The sequence below is a fragment of the Bemisia tabaci genome, chromosome 5 (genome assembly GCF_918797505.1).
Source record: "Bemisia tabaci chromosome 5, PGI_BMITA_v3".
Lineage (NCBI taxonomy): Eukaryota > Metazoa > Arthropoda > Insecta > Hemiptera > Aleyrodidae > Bemisia > Bemisia tabaci.
The window spans coordinates 2,325,392-2,334,314 of NC_092797.1; the positions used below are offsets into that span (position 1 = coordinate 2,325,392).

General features: G+C 37.1%; 1 protein-coding gene across 1 annotated transcript; it reads left to right on the plus strand.

The window, feature by feature from the left end:
* Positions 1-57: 57 nt before the first annotated feature.
* On the plus strand, positions 58-7,376 carry Gar1 (Gar1 ribonucleoprotein). Its single transcript, XM_019049268.2, has 5 exons — positions 58-200; positions 1,972-2,043; positions 2,955-3,022; positions 3,547-3,762; positions 5,096-7,376. Exons 2-5 carry the CDS (start codon positions 1,974-1,976, stop codon positions 5,381-5,383), a joined length of 642 nt encoding a protein of 213 aa, XP_018904813.1. The 5' UTR covers positions 58-200; positions 1,972-1,973; the 3' UTR covers positions 5,384-7,376.
* Positions 7,377-8,923: the final 1,547 nt, after the last annotated feature.

Below are 8,923 nucleotides of genomic sequence, written 5' to 3' on the forward strand. Positions count from 1 at the left end.
AGATCTGCAAATTCATTGGAGCTTCTTGAGAATTTCGTCATCAACATGGCGGTAATGCTCTGACCTTCTTGTTTGATTCCAAAATTTACGTTGCCGGTATTATGAGTTGAGGTTAGGTCGTAATTTGCAGGCAATCATTCACACACGTGGTTTTCTCAATTGAAAGTTTTCCAATCTTCTGTGTTTTCTTTCAAATTTCGGTAAGTATTTATTCCAAATTTCCTGAGATTCTTTGCCTCACCCGGTCTCAGGTCCTGTTTATTCAATCAGACGCCTCTTTGTACTCTATTATCTCCCTAAGCGTTCGATGGAATTTTGTGTCTAAGTAACGAGACTCACAAAGGAGCAAGCATCTTACACTGTTTGTAAGCTTGCCCTCTTAAAACCTAGGTTTTGTGTCCAGATTCAATGATAATCTGCAGCAATACGTCTCCAGAGGAACCCTCAATTGTCAAAAACTATTGAATGTTGTTATTTTGTTTATAGCTCGCACATCGTATGTTGAGACAAACGTCAATCTCCGAATAGCTTTGAATTCGTACCACTCAACAGCTTAATACATGTAGTTAGGTGGCACCACCGATGAACGGTAACACAAACAATACTTTGACGTTTGTCTCAACATACGATGCGGGAGCTCTACCTACCAATTCATGAAAATTCGTTCGTCCATATCATGACGGATTGTATCACGAGACTTTGTAGTAAGATCACTCACCAAGTCCAAATTTGTCAAGTACTGACTTATTTGATTACTCCAGAAAATTCTAGTAGGGCCAGGAGACATGTTTATCATTAGATTTTCATAGATCCCTGAAGCTACATTTTTGATTTCTCAGCTCCCAGATTTTGAAAGTGAGGATGTTTCAAGCGAAGACCAAGTTACCATTCATGAAATCTACCGCCATGTTAACTTGATTCGCTCCCTCCTCCTCCCCCTCCCCATCTGCTGCAGCCGATGTGGCCCTTTCTCAAATCCACCTTAGTTGATCACTGCTTTCTCCTACTTGGACAACGCTAAGCAGAAAGGAACCAAGCCACATCAGCCATTGCCAAATTCAAATAGGCAAATTCATTTTTTACATGAAAACGGTCGTACGGATTTTTGTGCATATTTCAGTGAATATTCTGCATAGCACAATCCAAATTCCTTGAAAATTCCCAAGGAATCCGCTTGAACGTTCTCTTGTAAAAAATTAAATTGACGAGTTGAATTTGGCAATTACTGATGTAGCCTGATTTGGTTATGCTGTACGCAGTCTAATTCTTGCGTTTCACCTTTCTTGCTGATGAATAGAGAATCCGATGTTTTTATTCACCCTCTGCCCGGGCCCAGGGACTTATAGCAGAGGTTGACCCCTGGCATACATCGAGATGCCACATGCCAAAGTAGCTGGCATCCATCACTGCAAGGTATCCCAGCATATGAGGGTGGACGGCTACATTGATATGTTGAGGTGCTAATATCCACCAGGTATCGGCTACTAGCCGGCTACGAAGTGCACCGAGATTGGCCGCCACAGTTCTTGGAACTTCCATTGAAGCGCTCGCATTGAGGGCATTGTCTCCATTGTCCGTCGCACGGGATCTCCAGGATGAACGTCGGGCTGAATCTCTACGTATCCAGTTCTGCTACAGGATCTAGCTACTATGCGGATGCTGAGATCTGTCGAGTCGCCGTCTAGACGGCTACCTGAGTATCTCAGTGCCGTATGCTGAAAATGATATGCTGAGGATCGAAGCTTTCGACCTCTCAGCATAGCAAACTATGTGCATGCCCCAAGATCCAGGAGCCCTGAGCATAGCTTACCACCCGGGATCCCATATCCGGACCAGATACTTGCGGCCAGGTAGCCGCTACCAGTCCCTGTCCGGGCCCTCGCCCATGCTTTTGTATTTTATTATTTATTTTTTAAGTTAAACTAAATTAAATATCGCTGTTATATTAATATACTTTGCATTTATTTTTAGAAATGTCCTATGGTAATTCACGTGGCGGTGGGCGCGGTGGATTTGGACGAGGAGGTGGTGGAGGTTTCCGAGGTATGGTATCATTTTAATAACCTGGGTTCAATGTATTTAGGCAGTACCAAATCTTCACAAATATTCAATAAATCCTGAAATTTGAAGTAATGGAGAGCTCAGGCAATTATTCCAATTTTGAGGCTTTTAAAGGAGGTGAATTTGAGAGTACTTGTGCCAACAAAGATGATAAAAGACTTTTGTTGAAACAGTTTCACAGATTACGTTTTTCATCTTTTAAAATGTATATGCCCAAAGGAAATCATCAGGCGAAATACCGCAAGTGGATTTGGTCAAGTTTTCTGCTTACTTCTTTTAACTTACTTTCGATTTGTTCAGTGTATTTCTATGTCAGTTGGTATTTCTGTGAAATTTGGCTTAAAAGTGAAGCAAATCCTCTTGCCGAAATTTGCCAATGCAGAGCTCTAAAATAGGTCGCAACATGTATGAATTCATCACAAAAAATGGAATAGAGTCAAGGGGTCAGATAGATGTGATTGCTGCCGGCAATAATCTCACGAAGAATTTCAGCAGTTTTTTTGATAATCCATTCCTGCAAGATATTGTTTGTGATTTATGCTTTCTTTCAGCTATGAAATGTCTTTATCTGCCTTGATTTCTTCACTTGACAATTCATTTTCAAGCAACTGTTCCGTTGTCACGGAGAAAATGTCTATCTTAACGAAATGTTTACAAAGAAAGCCCAAAAGGTCAGGACCTTTTAAACGGTCTTTTTATCTTCTAGAACCTTATAAAAACCACCATCGATAATTATATCACTTTTTTCTCCCAAAAATTTGCATTATTTTTGGATTAAACCATGTATAGCTCCTCTCTTTTCTGTTTTTCCTTGTTCATTTTCTCTTACAAATGCATTTTTCCGCATTCTCAATTCTAATCTATTTTTTTATTTAAAATTTTCTGTTGTGCAGGAGGCAGAGGAGGAAGAGGAGGAGGTAGAGGAGGTTTTGGTCGGGAACCAGAAGGTCCACCGGAAGAGGTATGTAGTTTATTTTAGATGTGCATTTCTACTTTCAATGTCCTCATCAACAAAGTGAAAATATCTGGATGGCATGCATCTGGAAATATTGTGAAGCATGAGTCCTATCATGAGATCATAGGGATAAGATGCAAGGATGTAGAAAGTTCTTAGCTCTCTTATTTTTCAAACTGACTTTTCCATTTTAAAAGCCCTTTTTCCATAAAATTCTCAAAGCCCTGGCCGTTTTTTACAAGCGCTGATTACAGTTTTTTTCATGAGCGGAAATTTTAAATTCACCGACTCTATTGAGAACTTAAAAAGCCAATTTCTAACTTATGGATTGGTTTTGACATTTTCAATTTATTCAAAATATTACATGTACAATTTATATGAAGAAACTTGATTTGCAGTACTCATGTGTCTAGTGTTTCATTCCCTCTCCCATATTGTCCTCTCCCCAAAAATGAGTTTCGTCGAGGATAAAAAATTTGCTCAACCTTAAAACTTTGAACAGCTGTTAAACCCTGCTTTAAATTTTTCAGGTAGTGCTTCTTGGACACTTTAAATACCCTTGTCAAGATGATATAGTTTGTAAAGTACAAATGGAAGATGTACCATTCTTCAACGCGCCAATCTACCTAGAAAACAAACAGCAAGTAGGCAAAATTGATGAAATATTTGGCAGTTTGCGGAATTATTTTGTTTCTATCAAACCCATGAATGAGATCAAAGCAAAATCTTTCAAGGATGGTGATGAGGTAACTATGAATTTCAAACTGGGCTAGAATTGAATCATATTTAGCAAAAAGAAACCAAAGCGATCACACTGTTTTCAAAATTGTGCAACTTCTTTTTGCTGTACAAAATGCCAAGTATATGAACAGTTGTATCATAGAGTCGTAATGTAAATGGGAAAGCTGGCGCCTCTTTTGAGCATTTTCCAGGTCCTGATTTTTTAGACTCCTGTGTCATGCCGGGTCACTTTTTCGATACTCAGGTATCTAGCTATCTAATCAAGACAAAGAGGATATGAATTATTACGTATTCTACATCGCCATTTTAGATCTAAAATGTATTGAAGAAGTGACCGAAGCTAGGCGCACACCAGGCTCAGAACTCGTCGAGCGGAACATAGAGCCAGCTCTCCCACTTACATTACAACCTTGTGTAATCAATGAGTTGTATACACAATTGTTACACTTTACACGATCATTTTCATTAAAAATTAACAATTTTTCGGCACAGAAACAAAGACTATTTGGGGAGAATTATACACCATATGTTTTATAATGAATAAATTTAGTTGGCGATGAATCCCTCAGTTTAATGCACAGGGCTCTTTCCAGAAAATTTTGAGATTAGATTTGATGCTAACTGGTACAAAAATATTGATTTTGCTGGAAGAGAGATCGAAAGGAGTTTCAAATTTTTGAAAATGAATGACCCCATTTTTTTAATACAAGAAGGTGTCTACTAAAATTTAATTTTAGATTTTCTTGGAGGTTTTAACTGATATTTACCTACTTTTGCGTAAATAAATTGACACTTTTTTCATTTTACAAACCAATATATTTTATGATTTGAATCAAATGTTTTGTTTTTGGACGTGCTAAATGGAAAATGCTTGAGCAACTCGGAATTTCTGGATCAATGACCAATTTTCCTGTTAACATTAAATTTCCTGATATTTTCCGGTTTTTACTATCTGATAGAAGAAACAACTTAATTGGCCCAAAACACTGACAAAGAAGCAACTTAAATCAGGACTGAGGCCGCAAATAATAAAAAGATAGCATAAAATAAAATAAAAAGTGTGAGACGTTTCGCAATTCGCGTTGAGTCTCAGAATAACAGCGGTGAGGCTCATAGTGTCCTTCTTTTTAATTGTCTTTGTTTTGCAGGTTTAAAATGCGGGTGTGATCCCTGCGAACCGTCCCGGGCTTTTTATTTTATTTTATGTGTTCTCTTTAATATTTGCTGCCGTAGTCCCGATTTAAGTTGTTTCTTTTTACTATCTGTAGACGCTCTGACAATGAAATCATCACCCATACCTTTTAGTTAACTCCTGATTTCTTCCTTTTTTCATGGCAGCTGTATATAAATCCAGCGAAGACACTTCCTCTGAAGATGTTCCTTCCAGGCAACGAAAAGAAGCGAGGAGGTGGAGGAAGAGGAAGAGGTCGCGGAGGTCCTGGTGGCGGCAGAGGTGGTTTCGGTGGTGGTAGAGGTGGTTTCGGTGGCCGAGGCGGTGGTGGATTTGGTGGCCGCGGTGGAGGCAGAGGAGGTTTTGGTGGACGTGGAGGTGGCAGAGGAAACAGCTTCGGGGGCGGAGGAAGAGGAGGTGGTAGGGGAGGCTTTGGAGGTGGAAGACGCTTTTAAGTATCTCCGAAGAAACAATGGTCTCCTCTTGTTTAATTTTTTTCAATTACTCAGAACAGCTTTTTGTCATTATGGTAATGAGGGTATTAGAGTCATCAAGAAACCAAGTGAATTAGTACTTTTGAAAAGGGCGGAAGTCCAACTTTTCAAACTGGTTTTTTTTTACATTTTTGATGCTCTTTCTACGTCACATCTGCAATCTTTGAAACAGACAAACGCTGCTTTCTCGGATAATATGGTAACCAAATAAGAGAGTTTAAAAATGCAACAAAAATTATTTTGATAAATGGACTTCCGCCCCTTCTAATGTACTGATTCAGATGTGCTCTACACCAACCAAGACTGGCTTTTCTTTCATTAAATTCAAGATGACTCCTCAATAACGTGAGTGATTTTAATGTAATATAATTGATCAGTGAGTCCATTTTTCAAGCGATAGAAATCTGCTTTAATGACTGAATATAATGTAAATTAATACAAAAAAAATCAAATATGTTCATAACCCAAATTCATTATGTATCTGCTTAGTAATTACTCAGTTTTTGTCATTCGACAATAACCAGTGGAAATTCTATTTATGGCTGTTGACATTTTTTGCTAATTTTAGAATTACACCATTCAAGTATGAGTTTGCGATATGCACAACTGATGCACTGTTTCAGAGGTACTAAAATAATTTCATTTCAAAAATGGAAACCTATAAGCGCTTTTAGAAATCTGATCAAGTCTATGTTCGGAAATGTGACGACATACAAATTCTGATAGTATAGAGACGATAAGATGGTAGAAAAGGCCAATGCCTACCATAAATCTTGTTAAATGATGATTATTTTTGTATGTATGTATGTGTGTGTGTCACACTTTATTTGGCTAGAATATGAAGAATCTTTGTTGATTGCTTACTGAATCTTTTTGTAAGAGCTGAACGTAGTCTTAATTACATTCCGATCGCAAAAATTCTCAAATTTGATGTGTTTGTGTAATGCTATTATTAAGGAGCGACAGCATTTCTTTCTTACTTTCAAAGAAAAGTATTATTTTTGTGTTGCTTTCTCCGAATATTTTGTTAAGGACTTTTCCATCACTCTTGAGGAAACCATCAGTGATATTTAAAAAATACCAGCGGCTTGATTGTTGAATCGTTATCTAATGACCTTGATCGATGAAAAGCATTGTCGACATAGAGATTTATCAATCAGGACCATTCCATAACGATCTAATGATCAAGCCAAAGAAATAAAACGTGGCGCTATTAAATAGAGAGAATGATGGTGGATCTCTTGAGTTTTCCCATAACATATTACATCTTTCTGTTCTTTGGACGGAAATCTGTGAATGGTACGCCAAATTTTTAATAAATGAAAATAGTTTTAAATCCATGATGACTTAATTATACGAATGAAGGCAAATTTCGGTGGTCAAAGAAAGAGAAATAATCTAATGCTATGTTCAATGACTTCAGTCAACATGCCCTCGTCCATAAATGTTAAAAGTATGAGGGAACACTGTGATTAAACTTGAAAAGTCCTAATCTTTCATGAATTTGTCAAATTTGAATGGAATGAGCCAGACTTTGTTTTTATACCTTAATTTTCTCAAACGTCTGATTTTTTTCACCGGGACATGAACTTCATAATTTCCTATGAGTTTTCCCTAAACTACAAGGAACACATTCACAAAATTTTAAGTTTAAGCATGGCTTTGTGTTCAGTTGAAAAATTGAAACGGACAAAATTAGGCAACATCTGATTCTAAGTAAATCCGTCAATTCGTAGCAATACGAGCTATATATTTTATTTCAACCTCTGGCTCAGACTTCTTTTTTTACAAGTTAAAACTGTTTTAGTTATTAATTATCGAACGGAATGAAAAGCTTATCAGAGAGCTCCAGTCTTGAGTGAATTGCCAGGGTGTCTAGCGAACGGGAAAAATCAGGGGAAACGTCAGGGAATCTGCAAAAATTCGGCATGACAGGGAATTTTATTTTGCAAGCGATTTTCGTGTCAGGGAAATCGGAATACATGGATTTTTCGGAGACTATTTTACTATTACGGAGATCTCTACTAGAACTACTGCTGATGTCTTCGAAATTGCAAAAATGGGGCAAACATATCTCGCATAGGTTTAGGCACCATATATTTTGCTCTATTTATTATATTTTATTCTTAAAACATGATAAAATTCTTACATCTAATCAGTTCAACCATGTTGAAAAATAAGGAATATTTTTCCTTTATGGTCAAGGAATTATTTTTCCGTCTGTCAGGGAATAATACATTTTTCTCCGGTTTTTTGGCCGTTTTTTTTTTTTTCAGGGAAATATCAGGGAACTGTTTTTTTAATATTGCTAGACACCCTGTGGCCCTCATGAATGTTATTTAATTTTAATCTTGTACCACGCAGACCATAATGGTCGGATTATTTTGAAAAGTCCAGGAAGCAACTTCTGCCATGTAAATATTTTCTTTTTTTTTTGCGAAAAGGCAGGCTCATGTTTTTATATTGCCAGAAATAAATATTTTGTTTCAGTTTCCAATCTGAAATTTTCTAATTTTGTAATATATATTTAATTCTTATAAATTGGAATTGTACCTTTTTGAATTTGATGTGATCTTTCCCAGAGGAGAAATAGAAAGTGAATGACTTCACCATTGAAGCAAAGATACGTTGTCGAAGTACAATTATGCAATACTGGTTCGCAGTTTTTTTTGTTTTCGCAACGCAACTCGAAGGTTTGAATGACCTCTGGCGATGGTCGAGTGTTCGGTAAAAACGTTGAGTATGTCTATGTCAGCATGTCAATCATCAGGTAATTCAAACTGAGTTGAACAATCCGTTTGGTATTGAGTTATTCTGTTTCCGAACGGTCCTTGCCAATTTACTTCGACAACACAGCTGATATCATTAGGTTCCATTATCTGTTTTTGAATCGCTTAATTTCACTCGGAAAATATCTCGGAAAGCGAGCATTGCCTCTGTAATTTTAGTTACAGGTAAATTGGGGTTGCTGTAATTTCAAAGATTTGCCACCACATTAATACAATGCCGATTTTTTTAAGCTCTGAGAAAATCAGCAGGATGTGAGGTTATGTCAACTGAACCATGAGAAGGTTTGAGAAAACTAGAAGTTCAGCCTGAGGAATTGAGACCTAAAACCAAGGGCATCATTCAATTCAGTCGATTTGTTCAATTTATTCCAACTATTCCATCATGAAATTATGGATCATAACCTGAATAACTTTTTCAAGTCTGATTAGATTCTTAAAATTCTGAAATCGAACTGATATTTTTCTCCTTTCCTCTTTTCCTTTCCTTCTTCTCAGTCTTTCTTACTTTCCTTTCTTCTTTGTCTTCTTTTACCCTCTTTTCTCTCCTTCTTATTCTTTTTCTTTCCCTCTTTTTATATTTTCTTCCTTCTCTTTGCTTCTTATTCATTCTATTTTCTTTCTCCTTTTCTTACAAGATTGAACGCACGTTAAATGGCACACTTTCCCCTCTTTTTCTGGCAACTTGATTTGGTTACTTGGACCCTTGAAAGAA